Here is a 25323-nt window from a genome sequence, read left to right as displayed (position 1 = left end):
GAATGACACTATGAATGCTCATGTAAAACTGGCAGGAAATGGTAGTAAAAAATTGTAATTAGGTTGATTTAAAGTTATAGTTTTATTTGAATATGTAATTTGAGTAGTAAAAAATTGTAATTTTCGAGGTAAACATGAAACCTCAATAAGTTGTGAAAACTATAAAAAAAATCATGTATTTTTTTTGGTTGCAAATATATGAACTTCTGTGTTACGAATCGATACTATTTATTTTTTTGAAATCCTATTTTTCTTTATAGAATTAGAACAAGACATTAATCTTAAAATTTCCACAAGTGAATTAAACCTGAATTAAACTTGAATTAAATCTATACTACACAAATGGTAACAATTGAATTAAACCTGAATTAAACTTGAATTAAATCTATGTAACAATTGAATTAAACCTGAATTAAACCTAAGCTAAAGTTGTATTACACAAATACTAACAAGTGAATTAAACTTTGAATTAAAGCTATATTACAAAAATACTAACAAACCAAAAACATACCAAGCATCACCCAAATTCCCCAACCTGACAAATATACTCAGCAAGACATTTCCAAGCCTCAAGCTCAACTGAGTTATTCCAGTAAACTATATCATTTCATCTATATATCATATAAAATGTAACTATACACATAGAAACATTCCAGTAAACTGAATAACATGAGATTGCACAACTAAGAAAGCATTCTATTAAACTGAATAACACGAGATTGCGGAACTAAAAATATAAACCATATAACCGAACATGATCCAAATTCGTAGAGTCAATGAGCTTCTAAAACAAACTACTAAACAAATTATTTTTTTATTCTTGATCATAAGGCCTGACATTTTTGCAAGTCTTCCTGTTGTGATCATGTTGTCCACAATTGCTGCATGTAATTTTCGCCTTCTTGAATCCATCTTCTCTCAGTTGAGTATGTCTTTTATTTTTTGGCCTTCCCGGAGGTCTCTTTCCATGAGGTGGAAGTACAATATCTTCAAGAACATGTGTTGGTGTGTTCCATGTACTTTCATTTGGCAGGGGATCCATTTGAAATTGATATGTCAACAATAAATTTTTTCTTGTATAGTAAGCCGAACAATATTTCTCATAACCAGTGTGTTTTATTGTTAAAACGGCCAAAGCATGTGGACATGGTAACTCATCCAATTGAAATCTCCCACATGTGCATGTACGTTGGTGAAGACATACTGTGAATTGTGTAATACCATCAAGTACGGTATACACATATTTATTTGTCTCTACAACCTATGAAAAAAAATATATATTCAAGAGAGATGTTAGATATGAATCCGAAGAAAAAATACTAGCAAACAGATTAGGCATACCTTTAATTTCTCTGATGCAGTTTTATTGCGCCGCAATATATTTTCATACTTTTTTCCAAGGTGAAAACCTGAAAATGTCGCCTTTGATCTGTTATTGTTATTCCATTTCTGTACAAGTTGTCTCATGAATTCCAAGAGTTGCAAGACTGTAAGAACTTTGGCATGTCTTGTTCGTGAATTGACTGATTCTGCTATATTTGATGTCATCATCCAAGTTCTGTTTACTTCAGCATGCACACGCGACCATTTGTTGTATCCAATGTTCAACAAGTAATCTTTGATCCTCTTATCTATCTTCTCAACCATTGTCATACATTGATTAAATTCTGTCATGGTGTATGTTTTTGCCATAGAGTAGAACAACTCAGTGACCCTTTGTTGACTTCTTCTGAAATTTTTCATTATGTTTTGCAGTAAGTGCCACATACATGCAAAATGAGGTACTTCATCATAAACTGTTGAAACTGCCTTAATAATGCTTGCATGCCTATCGGAAACGATACACATCTCTGGTCTTTGACCAAATGCATCTCTGAATTGCTCAAAAAACCACCTCCAAGATGAATCATTCTCTGAATCGACAATAGCATAAGCAAGTGGCAATATACTCCCTGCACCATGTACACTTTTTTTAATACAAGTTTAATACATTTTTACTGCAATCATAATTCAATTTTAATACATAGTTCAAAAATTCAATATAAATAACAAGTGAATTAAACTTGAATTAAAGTTGTATTACACAGATGTTAACAAGTGAATTAAATCAGAATTAAAGTTGTATTACACGGATGCTAACAAGTGAACTAAAACTGAATTGAAGTTGTATTATACAAATGCTAACAAGTGAATTAAACATGAATTAAATGTGTATTACACAAATGCTAACAAGTGAATTAAACATGAATTAAAATTGTATTACACAATGCTAACAAGTGAACTAAAACTGAATTGAAGTTGTATTACGCAGATGCTAACAAGTGAACTAAACCTGAATTAAAGTTGTATTACACGGATGCTAACAAGTGAATTAAACATGAATTAAAGCTGTATTACAAATGCTAACAAGTGAATTAAACTTGAATTAAAATTGTATTAGACAGATGCTAACAAGTGAATTAAAACTGAATTGAAGTTGAATTACACATATGCTAACAAGTGAATTAAACCTGAATTAAAGTTGTATTACACAGATGCTAACAAGTGAATTAAAACTGAATTGAAGTTGAATTACACATATGCTAACAAGTGAATTAAACTTGAATTAAAGTTGTATTACACAGATGTTAACAAGTGAACTAAAACTGAATTGAAGTTGTATTACACAAATGCTAACAAGTGAATTAAACATGAATTAAATGTGTATTACACAAATGCTAACAAGTGAATTAAACATGAATTAAAATTGTATTACACAATGCTAACAAGTGAACTAAAACTGAATTGAAGTTGTATTACGCAGATGCTAACAAGTGAACTAAACCTGAATTAAAGTTGTATTACACGGATGCTAACAAGTGAATTAAACATGAATTAAAGCTGTATTACAAATGCTAACAAGTGAATTAAACTTGAATTAAAATTGTATTAGACAGATGCTAACAAGTGAATTAAAACTGAATTGAAGTTGAATTACACATATGCTAACAAGTGAATTAAACCTGAATTAAAGTTGTATTACACAGATGCTAACAAGTGAATTAAAACTGAATTGAAGTTGAATTACACATATGCTAACAAGTGAATTAAACTTGAATTAAAGTTGTATTACACAGATGTTAACAAGTGAATTAAACCAGAATTAAAGTTGTATTACACGGATGCTAACAAGTGAATTAAAACTGAATTGAAGTTGTATTACACAAATGCTAACAAGTGAACTAAAACTAAATTGAAGTTGTATTACACAAATGCTAAAAAGTGAATTAAACCTGAATTAAAGTTGTATTACACAGATGCTAACAAGTGAACTAAAACTAAATTGAAGTTGTATTACACAAATGCTAAAAAGTGAATTAAACCTGAATTAAAGTTGTATTACACAGATGCTAACAAGTAAAATAAAACTGAATTGAAGTTGTATTATACAAATGCTAAAAAGTGACTTAAACCTGAATTAAAGTTGTATTACACAGATGCTAACAAGAGATCATACTTATTAGAGAAGAGAACTGAATACCAGACACTCACAGGAACTTGAATCAAACGAAATCTCAACATAAATCATCAAACAAAAAGGCACACAAGTAACGTAAACATAAATCAAACGAAATCTCAACATAAATCCACACAAAAAGAAGAAAGGCGTAACGATCTGGGCACTGTCAAGACCACAATTGCAAGCTCACATTAAAGGATCAGTTAAGTGCAAAGGAGACCAACAAAAATCGCAGAATGCAGTGCAAGTAACCTAAACTAACAGATCTTACTCAACACTAACCTTTAAATTGCAATGGCGAGAGAAAATTGAAGTCGCCGGAAAAAAATTGCAATCACGAGAGAGAGAAAAAATTGCAGTCGCGAGAGAGAAGAAAAAATTGCAGTCGCGAGAGAGAAGAAAAAATTGCAGTTGCGGGCGTGGGAAAATTTTGAGGCGAGAGAAAAAATATGAAGTTGAATATTCAATTAAATTGACATTTATGGTTAAAAAAATAATACTGACAAATATGGTAATTATTTTTTAAAAAGTAGACACACAAGTTATTTTCCCAATTTCTTATAATAATTCCTTAATTTTTCATGAATTTTTTTTTTTTTTATAAATAGTATTCAATATTTCTTAAAAAAAAATAACTTATAACCTATTATTATTAAATAAAATGGCCCATTAAATTTGAGGGCCTAAGACACATGCCTTTTTTTTAACACTGTCGAGCCACCCCTGCATATTTCTAATAAAGTGAACAAAGTTGATAAGAAATATATACAATAACATATTTAGTATAATTTAAACAAGTACGCTTTGGAGAGACTAATGTGTAGCCTTACCCCTATTTATGCAGATAAAAAAATTGTTTCGTATAGATCGATCATGGACTCAAGTAGATATCAACACTACATTTAGAGACAGTGCTAGGGTGGCTTGTTCAAAGGGTGGTTCTGGTTGGCATTGGGATATTCTCCATGTTCATTGTTGTCCATTGTTTGAAATCTGGTTTGGTAGTGAGTTTGGAGCATTTGGTTAAACCACTACTACCATAATAATAAGAGTATTTATATCCAACGAAAATGTCAATGGATAGAGCTTTGAAATATTATTATTTGAAAGATTAATAATAACACATTGATAAGAGAGATTAAATAATACTTGATTATTTATGAACTTTGCTTTATGTCTCGACCTCAATATTCTCTTTATTCATGCTCTGTGAAGATAAGATATTATTTTCATTAGATCTTAGACTCAAGTAACACATATAGACAACAATGAAGTACAAAACAATACCAGCCAAACGAAACAAGAAAAGTAACATGTAATATGTAGTAGCAGTACGATACTAACAATACCATTGATAAGAGAAACTAAACGACACTCATCTGTGTACAAACTTTTTGCCTTATTCCTCAACCTCAATATTGAATATCCTCCTATTTAGGCTCATATCCTTGGTAAATTGTTGTGTCGTCGCTAATCAGTTCAAGCACATACTTCATCAGTCTACCTCTACTTCTACTAAAATTCACAATAGTCAACTTTCCAGGCGAATCATATTAGTGTCGCCTTATTCATCTCGTCCATAACTGGTGCCACTTTCACCTTATCCCATATATTTTGTTCGTGAGATAACCTCTCCTAGTACATCAGTACTCCATAACATTCTCATCTCGCTATTTACGTCTCATGAACATGGGAGTTCTTGATTGACTAATTCTTACATTTGATTTGATTTTTCTTTTATTTGTTTTTTAGAAATTATTTAATAATTTGATTTGAATGTTTTTTAAATCAAACCGTGAATACCCCACGAGAAAAGTAAAATTTTAAATATCTTTCCCAATTTTTTTTTTTTAATTTTCCAAATCCAAATTTCCATTTTCACTCGAAAAAAAAAGAAGAAAATTGCATTTTCACTCCAAAAAAAGAAGAAGAAAAATTGCATTTTCACCATTGTCGTATACTATCACTTTCCCCACTCCATCTCTCTCTTAAAAAAGAACCCTCTTCCACCCCCTCTCTCTCTCTAGATCTCTTTCTCCTCTTTGTTCTCTCTCCGTTTCTTCTCTTTTTTTCCCTCGAAGGGTTCGAGGGTTGCTTCTTCATCGGAGATCTCCCGTCGTTCTGTTCGCAATTCCGTTGAGATCTCGTCATCATGGCGGCAGCTAATGCTCCGATCACTATGAAAGAGGCCCTAACGGTATCTATTCATATTCTGATTTTTTCTTCTTGTGATTTAAACGATTTATTCAGCCGTGCTGGATACTGATTGAGTCTTATCGCGAATTCAGATTAGCAGTCGAAATTGCTTTGATTTGATACTCGTTACTGAGAAATGTTGCTAAGAATTGTGATATGAGTTGATTGAAGATCTGGAAACTTAATTAACATATTGTCTTCAATATTTGAGCTTTAGTTTCTGTGTGAATCCAAATTCTGGATTGAATTCGTTTTTTTAGAAAGGCTGAAATATGGCTTAGAACTGTGACATTTGCTCATTTGCCAGATCTATGACCTAGAGTATTATGATATTTATTTTGGATGTAGAGCTTATAAGTTTCTGCAGTGAATTTAAATTCCGGATTGAATTAATGTTTTTATTAGTATTTCCAGCAACTTATCACCAGCTAAATGTGGCTTAGAACTGTGATCACTTCTCTACCAGATCTGAGACCTTATTTTTTTGGATTGAGACCTTTAGTTTCTCTGTGAATCTAAATTGTGTATTGAATTTTGTGTTTTTCTTAGTGCTTTTGGCAACTTAGCATGTGTGAGATGTGGATCATAATTATGATATTAGTTCCTTACCAGATCTATGATCCAGGTTATGCAATCAATTTGGATTGAGAACTTTAGTTTCGATGTGAATTCAGAATTGGAATTGAAATTTCGTTTTCGTATTAGTTTTTCTGACAACTTAGCACTGTGAAATGTGAGTGACTTCTCTGGTTTCAGTTAATTTTGAGATCTGCAACAAAGGATATGGTAATGTCGTGGAATTAGTCGAGGTCTGTGCATTCTGGCCTGGACACCACAATTATCATAAAAATATATCTTGGATTGACAAATGACCACTGTTTTCTTGAAAGTTTGAAATCTGGATTGAATTTGAATTAGTAGCAGTGTTTCTGGTCACAGTACGTATTAAATAAGTTCATTGCAAGAATCTGGATGGAATTTCATGCTCTTACTACTTACTAGTGCTTCTGGCAAGGTAGCCCATGTGGATTGTGGGTTAGAGATGTGATATTAGTTTGTTACCAGATCTGTGACCTGGGTTATGGTATTGTTTTGGTTTGAGAACTTCATTTTCTATGTAAATTTAAAATCAGGATTGAGTTTCGTATTCTTCTTGGTGTTTCCTGCAACTTAGCACATGCAAAATGTGTCGTAAAATTGTGATTTTAGTTTATTAACAGATCTGTGACATATGATTTTGGATTGAGAAAGTACATTCTTATTTAAATTTATACTCTGAAATTTTGAATTGTTAGTTTTTTATCAGTGTTCCGTGCAACTTAGTCTGTGCAAAATAAGCTCATTACAAGATCTATTACCTAGGTTATGATATTATTTTGTATTGATAACTTATGTTTTTATATATTAAAATTTCGATTGTATTTCATTTTCATACTAGTATTTTTGGCAACTATCTGGGAAATGTGGCTTAGAACTGTTTTGATATTAGTTCATTATCACATTTTTGCAAGCTAGAATTTGGTATTATTTTGAATTGAGAACTTCAGTTTGTATGTGAAAATAGACTCTGTAATTTTGTTTTATACTCTTATTATTTTTCCGGGAAATTATTATGTGTAAAATGTGGCATAGAACTGTGAGAAATCATTCCAGATCTGTGACCTGGGTTATGCAATTATTTGGATTGAGCATTTCAGTTTCTATGCAAATTTAAACCTCGATTGATTTTAAATTGTGCTTAGATTTTCTTGCGCCTTATCATGTGTGAAATGTGGCTTAGAACTGTGATACTAGTTCTTTATGGTATTATTTTGGATTAAGAACTCAAGTGTCTGTGTGGATTTGAAATCTTGATTGACTTCAATTGTTATCTGTAACTGTTCGTGGGAACTGTGATTACTTATTGGTATCTTAATACAGGTGAAGTGTGGCTGTGAACTGTGATTACTTCATTACCAGACTATGACCTATTTTAGGATATCATTTTAATTGAGAACTTAGTTTCTACGTGAATTTAAATTCTGCATTGAACTTTCGGCTACATAGCATGTGTGAAGTCTGGCTTAGAACTGTGATAAGTCATTGCCCAATCTGCAACCTAGGTTATGATATCATTTTGGATTGAGAACTCAAGTTACTACATGAATTTAAAATCTAGAAAGAATTACATATACTTATTAGTTGTAACTGTTCCTGGGAACTTAGACGTGTGAGATGTGCTGTGATACTTGTTCACCCAGATCTATGACCTAGGTTATGTATTATTTTAAATCCAGAGCTCAGGAGTCCGAATATGATTATAAAATCTAGATTGAGTTTCGTAGTCTTGTTAGTGCTTACAACTTAGCGCGTGTGGCATGTGGCTTGTAGCTTTTATTAATTCGTTACCAGATCTACTGTTCAACTTCTATACAATGTTCTCGACACAAAAAACATTAGGTTGCAATGCAGTTCCATTTGATCTTCTGAGTAGTGTTGGCCCTGTCTTCAAAGCATCCCCCATTCCTTTCTTTCCAAATTGTCCACCAAATACAGGATGGGGATGGGATTATTCTCCACCAATTCTTCTGTCTTTTACTTTCCTCGTCTTGATCCAGAAACTTAACCGATGTGCTGTATGCTCAGGCATTAACCAACTGGTCTCTGTTAAATAAGGAACAAAGACCACAACTGCGAGGTGACCTTGCAGTGAAGAAATAGATGGTTGCTTGTCTCTCCTGCCTCATTGGACATCAAGCACCTAGAAGCAACTTGAAACCCCTTTTGTTGCAATATCACATCTGTGAAGTCTTCTTTTCTAATTACTAGCTAAGCAAAACATTTAACCTAGGCAGGAGCCAAACCCTTCCAGACATAATTCCAAGCTCTTGACCTGTTTTAAGACTGCATACCTGCCTCTTTTTCAAGTTCTGTTTACTGAGAACTTGCCATCCTTATCATTCTTCCATCTGATAGTATCAGGTTTTGTAGAGATGTCTGTAAAACCCTCAAGCACTTGCATTAATTCAACAAACCTGGCCATTTCCCAGTCATTCAAGTGCCTTCTGAAGGAGATATTCCACCCCTGTTGCGGTCATGTTTCCGCCAGTTTAACGTTAGGTTCATTGCATATATGGTGTTTCTGGCATCTTGGCACGTACAAAATGTTGCTTAGAACTATGAGATTAGTTCATTATCTGATCCGTGACTTAGGTTGTGATATATTTTGTATATGAGAACTACAGTTTCTATGTGATTTTAAGCAACAATGATAACTACACCTCAGTCTCATCCAAGTTGGGGCTGGTTAAATTAATCCTGACCATGGTACTCCAATTAAAATAATCTCAGGCCAATATTATAAAAAATCTAAATGATTATCAATGAAATCTTTTTCTTGATCACTTTTTTCTATAAAGAACAATATGATAATAAAATTGACAGAAAAATACTAGAACTTCTCTATATTTTCTACTGACATAAATTGAACGTGTGTAATGTGGCTAACAATTGTTAAGTTGCTATGATATTTGTTCATACACAGACATATAAATTGAAACAACTTTTATGATATTAATTCATTCTCAGATTTGTGACGTGGATTATACTAATATTTTTAATTGAGAACTTCAATTTCTATGTGAACTTAAAATCTGGATTGAATTTTGTGTTTTGTCCATCGTTTTTGCAGTTGCAAAGTATAGGGGTTAATCCACAGTTCATCACGTTCACCAATGTTACCATGGAATCAGATAAGTATATATGTGTACGGGAGACTTCACCACAAAATAGTGTGGTGATTATTGATATGAACATGCCAATGCAGCCATTGAGGCGCCCAATTACGGCAGACTCTGCTCTTATGAATCCTAATACCAGAATTCTGGCTCTAAAAGGTATGAGATCTTTGCTAAGAGTTTTTAATTGTTGTTGCATTAGCTTATGTTATTGGTTTGTCTAATTTTTTGTAACAATGCTGGGCATGCTAGTGCTTTTTTTTTTTTTAAATTAACTTGTTAGTTTGTTGGGTTATTCAGACTTTCAAGTGAAAAAACTTGATTTATTGTTCATCACCTTGTATGCGAAAGAACTTCAGACTAGGCAAAAGACGAGAGGAATGACATCAAACATACTTTTGGTCATCAAAGTTATAAAAATAAAGGACATAGTGAGGTACTTTTAAAAGAATAAAACAGGAAACATTGAGGTTGATTAGGATTTGACTTTGTTGTGTCATTGCTTTCCTTGAGGATAGTTGAGTTGGATATCACCTTATTAATCAAGAGTCGCAGAAGTAGTATGATTTGAAATGGTTTCCATTCTTCATTTTTAGGCGAAATGGTGAAGACACTGACCTGTCACTTCTGGTTATCATTTTTTATATGTTTGCTGACAAAGCAGTCCTCTCTCCTTTTTTCTTGAAGCTCAAGTTCCAGGAACTACTCAAGACCACTTACAAATTTTCAATATTGAGGCAAAGCAGAAAATTAAATCACATCAGATGCCTGAGCAGGTAATGGCTCTTCTTATCTTCAATAAATTCATTTAGCTGCAGCTGTTATCAATCCTCTGACCCTGCATTTATGATGGTGTTCATATACTTTCAATGCTCTGTTTGTTCAGGTTGTTTTCTGGAAGTGGATTACCCCTAAGATGTTAGGTCTTGTCACACAAACCTCAGTGTACCATTGGCCAATTGAAGGTAAGTTTTTCGTTTTCAATCTTAATATTGCCAGCTTTTCTTCTTCCATTTCGCTTGGGGAAGCTCTGTTTTATTTTTCTTCCTTTTATTACTGTTTCAATTTTCTTTTAGATGGTTAACTGTCCCTAAGATTCCCAAACTCTCTTTATACAGGTGATTCCGAGCCTGTAAAGATGTTTGATAGAACAGCCAATCTAGCTAACAACCAAATTATCAACTATCGATGTGATCCTTCAGAGAAATGGTTGGTTTTGATTGGTATTGCACCAGGTTCGCCAGAGGTGTGTAATATTAAGCTGTGTTGCTAATGAAAATCTTAGTCTTGGTGTTTATTCTTTTAGCAAATTTTCTTCTCCCACTAGTATGGTCCTTACTCCGTAGTGTCATTAGGAAGGGTGGAAATATCAGGGAAGGTTTAATTGCTTGTTGCCTTTAAAAAATCATGTGATTGTGCACATGTTCACATTGTGTCACTGTCCCTTTATTTGTTGCAACATTAATTTCATTTTGGCTTTTATTCAACTATTTTAAAAAAAAAACCGGTAACACATTTCATTAACAATAGTTCAAAGGCTGATTAAAAAAATAGGAGTAAGCTTTTGACATGTTCACTAAAAAGATCCCTTTGTAGCACTGTAAGTGCAAATACACCCCTAGATCGACAAAATAATAGTTCCCCCCAGACAAATACACCCCTAGATCGACAAAATAATAGTTCCCCCCAGACAAACTTCCAGAGACTCTATAATGTCAAGAATGGCTTCACAATCATTTGCAGGGTTGTTTTGCACCCAAAAAAGAACAGTATCCAATTTAATTTGATACTTAGAATGGAAGTTCTGTGGTCCTCTAAACATCTAGAGTTACTTCCCTTCAATACTGACCACCAAATGCATGCTGGGATCCTCTTCCACCAATTCTTTTGTTTGACTCCACTGCAGCAGTGTAGAAGGAAGGTGGTGTTCTTTGGCATAGTCCAGCTCATGTCAACCATGTTTAGAAACATGGAGCAAAGCCGAGGGTGACTGTGAAGTGTAGGAATAGATGGTCATATTCAACTATTTCACTATGAAGGTTTTTTTATCTGATAAAATTGAGCCCCCAGGGCTTTGGTCTAATGGTAAGAGCACAGTGCGTGATGTGTGGGTTAGGCACATGTCATGAGTTCTTGAAGCCTGTTCTAGGCAAAAGTCTGGTATTTAAGTGAACGGTAGAGGGGCGGGCTCATTATTTAATTTGATCCTTGAAAAAACATGATAAAATTGCACTGCAAGAGTTTTGTTGCTGTGCTGTTGGATGTTTTCAACTGCAGCAAGTCAAAATGACCATCTTTGAGTTTTGAAAATTCTTTTTGAAATAGCAAAAAATAAAAATAATTTTTTTTCTGGCACTCCAGCAATGGGAAATGAATCGAAAGAACTTTAAGCTCAATATATGCTATCCGTTGAACTTTGGAAGAGACGTGTCAATTAATCATGATATTTGTTATTGTTCGATGATTTCTCTTAATTTTAATGTTCAGTGAATTTACTATCGTCATTTGGCTGTCCATTTTGATTGGTCTTGTAGAAGCCCCAACTGGTCAAAGGGAATATGCAACTATTTTCAGTGGATCAGCAACGCAGTCAAGCTCTTGAGGCTCATGCTGCGTCATTTGCCTCAATAAGAGTAAGAAAAGTTCCTTTCAACAATTTCTTGATTTGTCAGGTAGCTTGCTTCCATGTTCTACTGCTCTGACTGTTGTTTGCTTTAACCAGGTACCTGGGAATGATAGGGATTCCATACTCATTTCTTTTGCCTCGAAAACCTCAAATGCTGGGCAGGTTACATCAAAGTTGCATGTCATTGAGCTAGGCGCCCAGCCAGGTGAGTACCTCTTTTTTCACGACTACTTTAAGTTGAACATTTCTTTACTGACTTTCTGGGAAGAACATCGCCTTGTATGACTCTGATCAGTTTTCTAACGAGTTAATAATTTGCAGGGAAGCCTTCATTTTCAAAGAAACAGGCAGATCTTTTCTTTCCTCCAGATTTTGCTGATGATTTCCCAGTTGCCATGCAGGTCTTTTTCTTCTTCTCTATTATATGTGCTTCGTCTTTTATTTCTGTGCTAAAAGAATTAAGTTTCTTGTAACACAGTTTCTCTGTTACTTCTGCAGATCTCTCATAAGTATGGTTTAATTTATGTCATCACAAAGCTTGGTCTTCTGTTTGTCTATGACTTGGAAACTGCTACTGCTGTGTACAGAAATAGGATCAGCCCAGATCCTATTTTTCTGACTTCAGAAGCTTCATCAATCGGTGGTTTCTATGCCGTCAACAGGCGAGGGCAAGTGTTGCTAGCCACAGTAAATGAAGCAACAATTATTCCTTTTATCAGTGGCCAAGTAAGTATATTTTCTTTTCTTTTTGGTGTCATGTATATGTTGTGGATGAATTTCCAGAAAATTTTGAAGAATCCATGATCATTAAAAGACAAACTTCTGTACAAATTTTGTTGCAGTTGAATAATCTAGAGCTTGCTGTCAATCTTGCCAAAAGAGGAAACCTTCCTGGTGCTGAGAATCTGGTAAGTGGAAACCTTGTTTTTCAATGCACTATTTTTTGAATTACTCTGTTGACTAGATGGCTTGTCATCATTTCTTTAAATGTAGGGATTTCTTGCATGTGAAACTTCTTCATGCTTTTGACCAATATAAACAGGCTGTTGCTCTTCAAAAGGCATCTTCTTTTTGTAGATCAAATATGAAAATTAATTAATTGGTTGTTATTGATATCATTTACAACCACAACAACATACCCAGTGAAATCCCACAAGACTCCACTAGTGAGGTCTGTGGAGGGTAGACTGTACGCACACCTTACCCCTATCTCGTGGAGGTAGAGAGGCTGTTTCCGAAAGGACCCTCGGCTCAAGGGCAGTATTTATCAACAATATTCTGATAAAGCTGTTGGCAAATCATCTGCTAGAACAATAGTCTGCAGGGCTAATGGTTTAATATTACTGTGAACTCTTGTCCTTTGTTTGGTTATGGTTAGCAGTTGACAAATTTATCAAAAGCAGTGGTTCTGATGGATTCAGAATGTTGGGAATTTATTGCTGTCTGCTATTCACAGTGATCTCACATCTATTAATTTTGTATTGCTTCAGGTTGTCCAGCGCTTTCAAGATTTGTTTGCTCAAACCAAGTACAAAGAGGCTGCTGAGCTTGCTGCAGAATCCCCCCAAGGCATACTCCGTACACCGGATACTGTTGCTAAATTTCAGGTATTGTCTGTGTTACCGAAACATGAAATAAAAGAAGCTACATTAACCAAATCCGTGTTATTCCCTATCAGATTATTTGTTGCCCTTCAAGGTCACAGAGTTGCAAAATCAATTGAATATGTTTCTTAATGTTTCATCCTGTGGAAGGTAATGTCTCATGTTGTCTATTTGCAGAGCGTTCCTGTTCAAGCAGGGCAAACACCTCCTCTGTTGCAGTACTTTGGTACACTCTTGACTAAAGGGAAGCTCAATGCATTCGAGTCTTTGGAACTTTCACGACTTGTTGTCAACCAGAATAAGAAGAACCTCTTAGAGAATTGGTTGGCTGAAGATAAGCTAGAGTGTAGTGAGGAACTTGGCGACCTTGTGAAGGTTGATTACAGGATTTAACTTGAAGCAGATTTAATTTTTCTGTTGTTCACCACTTAAAATTGTTTTCTTTTTCTTGCAAGCAATCTATTGCTTAAGTTACTGATAGCAGTAAGTTTTTTGTTGTAGACTGTTGATAATGACCTTGCCTTGAAGATCTACATCAAAGCAAGAGCAACACCAAAAGTTGTTGCCGCTTTTGCTGAGCGCAGGGAGTTTGACAAGATTCTGATATACTCAAAGCAGGTCAGTCATGCATGTGTTAATGTGGTCATTTCTGGCTGCTTTTTAGTTGTTTGAGCTGCAATCTAGTGCTAGACAGTCTTATCGTTTCATATATCAGAACATTCAGAGATTGGTAATTCGATGTCTTTTGTTGATACAGGTTGGATATACTCCTGACTATTTGTTCCTGCTGCAAACAATTCTTCGATCCGATCCTCAGGTATGCCTGGAGTGGTTTTACAAGTAATGGTTTTATCAACTTTGCGCCTTCTTTACAAGCTGCATGTCACGACCCAAATCTAGGGGCATGTGATCTCACCCGACTTACTACCCCCGTCAAGCGTATCACATAGCTAATATCTAACATTCATAAAAAATGTGAAGGTAATTGTAATATTGGACATTTCAACTCAAAAGTTTGATAGTATTTAATTGGTGACCAACATGCCCTGACAAGGGAAATAAACAACATTGTAAAACAAATCTTAAACGATACAAGACCGTCTAAAATTGAGCAAGTCATGAGCCATCTAAAATATCTCATGGTACTATGCTGAACGACGAGTGAGAGATGTCAAGGGTGATGCAGGCTCTAGTTGGGCCTACTGTGCTCAAAGGAAACTGTCTCTGCATCCAAGATGTTAAACAGGCCCTTCCTGGCTAAACACACCATTATGATACTCAGTGTCTTTTCGATTACCTATTTAATAGTGGGACAAGAACTACTGATAAAACAACATGAAAGATCTGAGCATGATAAAAATTTCATAAATTGAAATTGAAATCTGAAACTGGACACCAAGTCTTAGGTACCAGCTAACTGTATTAACTGAAAAGATATTCCTGCTACTGAAAACACTTCACTGTAGCATTGTACAAACTCATATAACTAATGACTCTACATGCATGGAGGCTTCTTCCTCTTCTGTTAACACATCATGCATCAGAAGTGTCACCCTCACTTCCAAAAGACGAGCTGTGGATCTAAAAGTATGAAGGTTAGAACCTCGGCAACCCTAACACAACGTACTTGCGAAGTGTTACTGATGAGAATCAGGTTACTTGATAAACAAGTAAATAATGCGAAAGCGAAAATACAAAGATCTAGGACAAGAAGTTTATGATATGCGAAATTTCTCGAAAAGAGTTCCCAAATTTCAAAATTAAATGCTAAGAACTCTAATTAATCTTACTATTCAAGCTTAGCGTATTAAAACTAATTATGATACACAGAGTCAATTCAAGAATTTAAGATCAAAAGTGATCTCGATCCCTAATTCAAAGAAATTAGAGACAATAATTAGTATAAGACTAATTACCATTAATTTACTTTTATAGAAATCAAAGATACCAAGTTAAGGATTAGTATTACCTTCTAACAAATGTTTCTGGCAAGGTTGCAAGATTTAATCCATAGTCACCACACACAAACTAGTGTAAAAGGTGAGAGATCTTTCAAACAATATTAATAATAATGTTCTAATGAAGAATAACAAAATTCACCCCTTCATATAGAGAAACCTATATAACATGAGATACAATCCTACTTTTATGGATATATTAAATAATAAAATCCATAGGGCGCTTTTGACCAAGGAAAACATATAAAAATAAACCCAAAAATTCTTCCCGAAACTACCTAGTAGAAATATGGAAAGAAATGCTATATATTCTCCGAGAATCACACGCCTAAACAGCTCTTTCTTTGGGTTGTATTTCAGCCATTATTGGCTTGAGTTGTAGCCCTTTTTGGGAAGCATTCTCACGTCCATTTCACCAGCCTTTGAGCATGAATTTGCAGCCCTTTTGGATTTGATTTTTCAGCTGACTGTGTTCTGAAATTGTAGCTCTTCTCTTGGGAGTTTCAGCTCCTTTCTTGGGCTCCATGTAGGCATCTCCTCTTGGGTTCCATTTTGGCCCCAATCTTCCTCCTCTCGGACTTGGATTTGGACCATGAAGTATGTGTAGCACTTAATCTGCTCATCATCGTAATTCTTGGGCTCGTTTTTGGGCTTTTCTTTCAGGATAAGCACCTTCTTGATCTCACATTGAAGCTCATCAACCTTGTCTTACATCTCAAGTCCTTTAATAAAAGTAAGCCACCATGAATGCTATCAGTTACCCTCACTTCCAATATTGACATTTAACATAATGCAACATGACATTTAGTCACCTAGCCATGGGAAACAATTCAACATGTTCCAAAACAGGCCAAAAGGCACCATCATAGACATACCAAAAAAATCACATAAGGCTAACTTTAGGAATTGGAGTTCAACTATGGTGATTAGGCACTTGCTTGCTCCCATAATTACTTAGCCACAAAACAACTTTTAGGCATTCAGTTAAACACTTGGAATACATGATTAAGTCAAAATTCATATTTAATAGGTTAGTTGTAACTTGCCCAAGCTATATATTGAATTCACTTCTTCAAGTTTCCCGGGTTTCCAACAACTCACAATATTTAAATATTAAGGGATAAAATCTAAGGCTTAAGTCACGAATTTAGTTTATTTAAGACTATTATTCACCTATTTAATTTATTACAATAACCCATCTCTATCACCAAACTCCTTTAATGTAACAAGTGGCTACTTACCATTCCATCAATAAATTCTCCAATAACTATGTTCAATACTCTGAAACAGTTGCTCTGGAAGCCAATGCGCAAACCTCTAGCCATTGGGCATTGATGATTATGGTGGACTTTTGAAATTTTCATGGTTCATGGGTGTTAATTAACTTGATACAACACAATACTTGATTGCAATCATAACTTGTATGGTGTAGTAGAATCCTAGGTTAATTCCCCTTCAAAAAGCTCTCAGAGACTTGCAAAAAATTAGTGGCTTTTCTTCATCCACAAAACTGGTCCCCATTCACATAAACATGTGCCTCGTTTTATGGAGTTTCTGTGCGAGCCCATAGAGGGCAGTTTTAGCCTTTGTTCATACTTCCAGACACATCCAATTTACATTGTACAAATATTTACCAATAATAACTATACCTTTTTATCAGCATCCACTCTTGAGTTGACATGAAAAATGAATAAAATAGTGTTATGGTCCCCTGTTACAAGATAAAATCTGGAGTTCTCTTCCTACGACCTATGGTGTTGGTTCATTAAGAGAGAATGACAATCTCGAGTTAAAAGTACTCTAAAACCATAATTGCTTTTCTGCCTGTATTTTCTGGGAAGAATATATAGTTTAAATGCAACACTTATAAGATAACTACCCCTAGAAACTAGGACATGACAATAACTACTACTAAAAAGAAAAAACTAATAACTACTGCTGTAATTATGCGATGACTGAGGAGTGATAACAAATAGCTTCCGCTGGGCTGCCAAATGCATTTTTAAATTTGGAAAAATTTCGGGGTGCTAAATTCATTCAGCCAGTTTAACGGGATTAACTCGTAGTTTCTATGTCAAATTCAGCCTGATAGGTATTTCTTGCTTTCCTTTGATCTAGGAGAGAGTTGCATATTTAATTCTGTATCACTCATGAAGTATTATTCCTACATTGGGGAAGTTACATCTTCTATCCTGACACTAAATTCAAGCAAAGTAATTGGACACGGGGCTTTTTCATCTCAAAAAAAATAATCAAGACATGGTGCTTAGTTTAGGTTGAAGTTGAATAATTGTCTTTATGTGCAGGGTGCTGTTAATTTTGCGCTCATGATGTCTCAAATGGAGGGAGGTTGTCCTGTTGATTACAATACAATCACCGACCTATTTCTTCAGGTTAGTTACTGTTGATGATGCTAAACGACTGATGTGGCTCAGAAGCCTTTGAATAATTTTTGGAGGTGCAATTTACCAGTTGATAATGATTCTCTCTTTCTGTTTTGATATCAGAGGAACATGATCCGTGAGGCAACAGCATTTTTGTTGGATGTTCTGAAGCCTAACCTTCCAGAGCATGGTTACCTGCAGACTAAGGTATCTGTTCCCTTCTCATTAAGCGACATCTTTCTGCTTATACATTTTTCTTTGGCTGTAACTTTCTTGTATACAGGTCTTGGAAATCAACCTTGTGACTTTCCCAAATGTTGCTGATGCTATATTAGCCAATGGAATGTTCAGTCATTATGATCGACCACGAATTGCTCAGCTTTGTGAAAAAGCTGGTCTTTATATTCGGGCTTTGCAGGTTTGACTGGTTTTCAGCTTTTTTGAGCTTAACTTCCCATACGATATGATCACAATGTTGGTTAATTATGTCTGTTTTTGCAGCACTACAGTGAACTACCTGATATCAAGCGCGTAATTGTTAATACACATGCCATTGAGCCTCAGGTCGGTATACTCCCGTGGTCGTATTGACTTACTGTGGTCGTATTGACTTACTGTTGAGGGTTGTCGGGCGTGTATTTATCTATGTTGTGTGTTTCAGGCTCTGGTTGAGTTCTTTGGGACTGTCTCACGTGAATGGGCGCTTGAGTGCATGAAGGACCTTCTGGTGATCAATATCAAAGGCAACCTTCAAATAATAGTTCAGGTAGTTATTTACTTATTCCTGAAGAGTTTGGTGCTTGATATTGGCATAGCTGATTCTTGGGAATTGTGACATACTTGTAATGATGCATCTGATTGGTTCTCGTGAATTGTGAAATACATGTAACGAGGGACTTGGTTGTGCTTGCATTAATATCAGGTTGCGAAGGAGTACTGTGAACAGTTGGGTATTGATGCCTGCATTAAGCTTTTTGAGCAGTTCAAGTCGTACGATGGGTTGTACTTCTTCTTGGGATCATATTTGAGTTCGAGGTCTGTACTCGTGCTAGGACATTTTGGACTGGGCTAATTTTTCTTGTTTGACAATAAATGATTTTCTTGGGCCCTGTGCAGTGAGGATCCTGATATCCACTTTAAGTATATCGAAGCAGCTGCCAGGACTGGACAAATCAAGGAGGTTGAGCGCGTGACAAGAGAATCTAACTTCTACGACCCTGAAAAGACAAAGAACTTCTTGATGGAAGCCAAACTTCCTGATGCCCGACCTCTGATCAATGTTTGCGACCGCTTTGGTTTTGTTCCTGATCTCACACACTATCTGTACACTAACAATATGCTACGATATATTGAGGGTTATGTTCAAAAGGTTGGTAACTTCTTTTTAGTGCTTGCTTTGTTGAAATGTTTTCAATCATGTGACTTACAAGCTTTAATACTTAATATAATAGGTCAATCCAGGAAATGCTCCTTTAGTTGTGGGGCAGCTTTTAGATGACGAGTGTCCAGAGGATTTCATTAAAGGCTTGATCCTTTCTGTTCGTTCTCTGCTTCCTGTTGAGCCCCTTGTGGCTGAATGTGAAAAAAGGTTTTTGTCTATCTCTGTTACAACTACTTTTAGATTGTCAGTTTAATATGTCTCTTAAACTTATCTATTGGTTGTCAGGAACCGACTGCGACTGCTTACACAGTTTTTGGAGCATCTTGTGAGTGAAGGAAGCCAAGATGTGCATGTACACAATGCTCTTGGTAAGATCATCATAGAGAGCAATAATAACCCAGAGCATTTCCTCACGACCAACCCATATTATGACTCTCGTGTTGTGGGTAAATATTGTGAGAAGCGTGATCCGACTCTTGCTGTTGTGGCCTATAGAAGAGGGCAATGTGATGATGAACTTATTAATGTAACAAATAAGAACTCTCTGTTCAAACTTCAAGCCAGGTTTGTTTTTTCTGTTAGTCTCCAAGTGTTGGTTTATCACTTATAAGATTTCTGAAGATGAATAACCCTATTATAATATTTATAGGTATGTCGTTGAGAGGATGGATGGTGATCTTTGGGATAAAGTTCTTATCCCTGAGAATGAGTTTAGAAGGCAGCTCATAGATCAAGTTGTCTCCACTGCTCTGCCTGAAAGCAAGAGTCCAGAACAAGTTTCTGCAGCTGTTAAAGCGTTCATGACAGCTGATCTTCCTCATGAACTGATTGAACTTCTTGAAAAGATTGTGCTCCAAAACTCTGCATTTAGTGGGAACTTTAATCTGCAGAATTTGCTTATCTTGACAGCCATTAAAGCTGATCCATCTAGAGTTATGGACTATATCAATAGGCTTGATAATTTTGATGGTCCTGCGGTTGGGGAGGTTGCTGTTGAAGCACAGCTCTATGAAGAAGCTTTTGCGATCTTCAAGAAGTTCAACTTGAATGTTCAGGCTGTCAATGTTCTGCTTGACAGCATCCGTGATATAAATCGTGCTGTGGAGTTTGCATTCCGAGTTGAAGAAGATGCTGTTTGGAGCCAGGTTGCCAAAGCTCAACTCAGAGAGGGATTAGTGAGTGATGCTATTGAATCATTTATTCGGGCAGATGATGCTACCCAATTCTTGGATGTCATTCATGCTGCAGAAGATGCAGATGTTTATCATGACTTAGTGAAGTATTTGCTGATGGTAAGGCAAAAGACTAAGGAACCCAAGGTTGACAGTGAACTCATTTATGCTTATGCTAAGATTGATCGATTGGGCGAAATTGAAGAATTCATTTTAATGCCAAATGTTGCTAATCTACCAAATGTTGGTGATCGCTTGTATGATGGAGCGTTGTATGAGGCTGCAAAGATCATATTTGCTTTTATTTCTAATTGGGCTAAGTTGGCAAGCACTCTTATAAAGTTGAATCAATTCCAAGGTGCTGTTGATGCAGCCCGTAAAGCGAACAGTGCAAAAACATGGAAAGAAGTCTGCTTTGCTTGTGTTGATGCTGAGGAGTTCCGTTTAGCTCAAATTTGTGGGCTTAACATTATAGTGCAGGTAACTGCTGCTTCTCTCTACTATTGTGCTTGTCAATATTTCTTTTGAACTTGCTCATTGAAAATGTCGGGGGATCTTCTGGACTACTGGTGATAGGTGGTATCTTTTTTTGATTTTGCAGGTAGATGATTTGGAGGAAGTGAGTGAATTTTACCAAAACAGAGGATGTTTCAATGAATTAATCTCTCTTATGGAGAGTGGGCTTGGGTTGGAGCGCGCCCATATGGGTATCTTTACAGAACTTGGTGTTCTATATGCCAGATACCGTCATGAGAAGCTCATGGAGCACATAAAATTATTCTCCACCCGTCTCAACATTCCAAAACTTATTCGTGCCTGTGATGAGCAGCAACACTGGAAGGAACTCACGTATTTGTATATCCAATATGATGAATTTGATAATGCTGCCACTACTGTTATGAATCATTCTCCAGATGCTTGGGATCATATGCAGTTCAAAGATATAGTTGTGAAAGTTGCTAATGTGGAACTTTATTACAAGGCCGTCCACTTCTATTTGCAAGAGCATCCTGATCTGATCAATGATCTTTTAAATGTTCTAGCACTCAGGGTGGACCACACACGTGTAGTGGATATAATGAGAAAGGTCTCACTTTGTCATTGAAACCCTTTACTTACAAGGATTTTCTTGCTTACTCTTTGTTATATGTCCGTATTAACCCTTCATTTTTTGTGGGAATGATACCAGGCGGGTCACCTTCGCCTAGTGAAGCCTTATATGATTGCTGTTCAAAGCAACAATGTTTCTGCTGTGAATGAGGCCCTTAACGAGATATATGTTGAAGAGGAAGACTATGATAGACTACGTGAATCAATTGAATTGCATGATAGCTTTGATCAGATTGGGCTTGCACAGAAGGTGATGGCTGGTTGCACTAAGTTGTCTTTCTTCGTAGTTATCATATGCCTGATAATAGTTCCATTTCTTGTTTTTCTGTTTGAGCAGATAGAGAAACATGAGCTCCTTGAGATGAGGCGTGTTGCTGCTTCTATTTATAAAAAGGCTGGACGGTGGAAGCAATCCATTGCTCTATCGAAGAAAGATAATCTTTACAAAGATGCAATGGAAACAGCCTCACAATCTGGGGATCGTGAACTTGCTGAGGAGTTGCTTGTTTACTTCATTGAACAGGTATCTGTGGTTAGGATTCAAGATTCAGCCGTACCTATCCTCCACTTCTTCCCCAACCCTACCAAGTACCAACTACGTCATAATCTAAAAATAGTTGGACTAGTTAAATGATTCATCAATATCTGTTTTGCTCAATTTGGACTTGTTTGATTCCAATACTTTTGAATGTTCTAAGAGAACTTACAGGTTTACTCTCGGGTTCTCTAGGTCTCATACTTATCATCACTAGGGCATAAAATCTTTAAACAAACAAAAAAACTTTAGCAAGTAATAGACTTAATGCAAATGTTTCAACTGGGATATAAGCTTTATCTTTCAACTGGGCTATAAGCTTTTCCAACTAGTTGGTAGTTACTGAATGCAAATGTTTCAACTAACTCTGGGGCATTTGCATCTAAGATAATACATGAGTACATAATTACTCTTATAAATCATGAAGGTTAGGTGTGGTTGTGGGGATAAATATTCTGGCGCCTTGGAGATCCTAGTAATTTGTTATTTGAACCTTTTATTGTTTACGTTTCTCACACTTGTAATCAATGAAGCAATTCAATCTCGAACTAGTTGGGATCAGCTATATGGATTTAACTTGACTATTTTTCTGTTGGCTGTAAATCATCACAACCTTCGGTTATCTGGCTTGGTACTGGCTATGCTTTCTGGGGATTGCATATGCATAGTTGTCATCAATAAATAAAGAACAAGGAGATTGTTTTTGTTTGTGAAGTAGATCATATTAAATTTTTCTTGGAAATGATATTGCTAGTCCAAGAGTAGAGTAACTTTGATTGCATTAAATTTGCATTTGGTTAAAGCTCATCTAATCTGTAAATTTTTCTGTGGTGGAAAATGCATTCAATCTTATATTTCTTGTTGTATGCTTTTGCAGGGAAAGAAAGAATGCTTTGCATCATGCCTATTTGTTTGTTATGATTTGATCCGCGCAGATGTTGCCCTTGAGCTAGCATGGATGAACAATATGATCGACTTCGCATTCCCTTATCTATTACAGGTACCCTCTGATCTCCTTTCCTTCCATGTCTGTCTCTGCATTCTTGCATGTGCCTATTTCGTCATCTACTTTTAGGTAGTTGTGCCCTTTCCTCTGGTAAACGTATTGATAAAGTCTTTTATATTTTGATGGGTGTCACGCAACAAATTGAATTCTCTTATATCTTTAAAGTAGACTTCTGTGCAAGTAAATCCGATCACCAATTTGAGACTAGTATCAGTCACTTGTTTGACAAGTCTACATCCTAACCCTTGACCTGCCCCAGCATCTTTGAAACATGATAATTGTTTTTATTAGTTATTAGAACATAATTATTTCTTTAGTAACCTCTGTATAGTGCTAGTCCTGATTTATATATTTCATTATGTTTGAGGGAAGTATCTGAAACTTTTCATGACTTTTTAGATACGCCTCTCTAATGAATACCTTCTACCTTCTCTTTTGTTCCCCCTCGTCATTTTGCTGTCTGCCTTAGGCTTTTTGATTTTTTAGTAGTTCAGTGCTATATTCATCCACATTCTAATTTGGGTCCTCCCTGGCACAGTTTATCCGTGAATACACTGGCAAGGTAGATGAGCTGATAAAAGATAAGATTGAGGCTCAAAAAGAAGCAAAAGCCAAAGAGAATGAAGAGAAGGATGTTATGAAGCAGCAGGTAGTTATTGACTTATCTATTATGAATGTATTTTGCCTATTTTCCTTCTTTTTTAGCCTTGGAGGTAAGAGAAGTTGCAGATTGTTTTGGTAATGTTATGACAAGTACCACATCACATGCACGGCTGTGTCAAATTGACCATCTGGTTTATGTAATTATCTTCTCAACCGGGCTTTGCTAATCCTTTCTTTTTTTTTGGTTGCAGAATATGTATGCTCAGCTGCTTCCTCTGGCTTTGCCTGCTCCGCCAATGCCAGGTATGGGCGGTGCTGGTATGGGTGGAGGTTTTGCTCCGCCACCACCTCAAATGGGTGGAATGGGAATGCCTCCGATGCCTCCATTTGGCATGCCACCAATGGGTTCCTACTAATCTGACGGTGTTATCCTCTGGTGTAAACAAAGCATTATGAAGAAAGGACACAATCGGGCTTTTTTAAATTTTATTTTATTTAGTCTCCCCCTCTGATGTTTCTCCAGTACCTTGCAGTTAGTTTCTGAAGAGGAGGGCACAAGTGGAGACTATGAGAAAATAATTGTTTCTGTTGTGTGTCATAGTGTGTTGATATCTCTCCTTGTAATATTCTTTTAGAAAAAGGCATTTTTTGCAGTTAGGCAGCAAGTTGAGGATATTTTGTAGACAACTTTGTAAAGATGCATTATATTGCTTTAACTGGTTTTTCTGGGTTGGTGTTTAATTTTCTTCAGTTTTCAATTGTTGTAACTTTTCCAGGTGGTATGCTTTTGGATAAATCATGTTGAATGCTTACTTTAGTATGTAAATGGAAGTATTGTGCTTCTTGTTTACTATTCGAACTGTGATGAAATTCATAGGACTATACGGGCGGAGTGTTATTCCTGTTACTAATTTAGTGTGACAAAGACAACCAACATATCTATAAATTTGTTATATGGTAGTTTGATAAACTTATATCGCTTGTATGATGAAATGCCATGGATTACTAATGTTTTTCCAGAAGTGAGCAGTTCGTTTTATTCTATAAAATTGAGTAATTATTTCTTATAAGTTTGGGTTGAGTCAGTGTAACATATTTCTTATTGTATGCTCTCAATTATTTAACAGTAAGGGTATTCTAGTTAATTAATGATAAAAAGATGAAAAGGATTAATCATTTGAAATAAGGTGGTTGATGTATATTTAACCATTGCACTGCTGTCTTTAATTTTTGCTTGGACTAGAAGAAATAACACTTTTCTCTAAAGAAGATATGTATGGCAAGCCAGATATATGTGTTAACCAAATGGGCGGGTTGGGTTAAACATGGGCGGAGTGAAAATAGGTAAACATAAAATGGGTAATCATAAAATATTAGTTTACCAATATTTCATGAATAAATAGTTATTTACTTAAGAATTCAATATGGAGAAAATATTTTAGTTCTTTTTTAGATGAAATCTGTTAAAAATGCTTCATTTAGTTTTATTTTATTATAAAAATAAAAAAAAAACTTTAAAAAAAAATCGGGATT

General features: G+C 35.6%; 2 protein-coding genes across 2 annotated transcripts; one reads left to right on the top strand and one right to left on the bottom strand.

The window, feature by feature from the left end:
* Window positions 1-675: 675 nt before the first annotated feature.
* LOC107020247 lies at window positions 676-1950 on the bottom strand. Its single transcript, XM_015220531.2, has 2 exons — window positions 1342-1950; window positions 676-1261 (listed from the first exon to the last, which is right to left on the bottom strand). Exons 1-2 carry the CDS (start codon window positions 1846-1848, stop codon window positions 815-817), a joined length of 954 nt encoding a protein of 317 aa, XP_015076017.2. The 5' UTR covers window positions 1849-1950; the 3' UTR covers window positions 676-814.
* A 3520-nt stretch (window positions 1951-5470) lies between these two features.
* On the top strand, window positions 5471-24640 carry LOC107020217 (clathrin heavy chain 1-like). The gene is made up of 30 exons (XM_015220509.2): window positions 5471-5696; window positions 9366-9570; window positions 10099-10187; window positions 10298-10376; window positions 10530-10657; window positions 11946-12044; window positions 12134-12242; window positions 12359-12438; window positions 12536-12763; window positions 12880-12945; window positions 13528-13644; window positions 13819-14016; window positions 14143-14259; window positions 14399-14458; window positions 17906-17992; window positions 18107-18190; window positions 18267-18401; window positions 18485-18547; window positions 18645-18749; window positions 18906-19018; window positions 19100-19352; window positions 19435-19571; window positions 19650-19928; window positions 20014-21016; window positions 21138-21623; window positions 21726-21896; window positions 21984-22169; window positions 23059-23181; window positions 23726-23836; window positions 24042-24640. The coding sequence occupies exons 1-30, from the start codon at window positions 5652-5654 to the stop codon at window positions 24204-24206; spliced, it is 5121 nt and encodes a 1706-aa protein (XP_015075995.1). The 5' UTR covers window positions 5471-5651; the 3' UTR covers window positions 24207-24640.
* Window positions 24641-25323: the final 683 nt, after the last annotated feature.

The sequence above is a fragment of the Solanum pennellii genome, chromosome 5 (genome assembly GCF_001406875.1).
Source record: "Solanum pennellii chromosome 5, SPENNV200".
In the NCBI taxonomy this organism is placed as follows: Eukaryota; Viridiplantae; Streptophyta; class Magnoliopsida; order Solanales; family Solanaceae; genus Solanum; species Solanum pennellii.
Note: the sequence above shows the minus strand (reverse complement) of the source record. Positions and strands in the feature narration are given on the sequence as shown.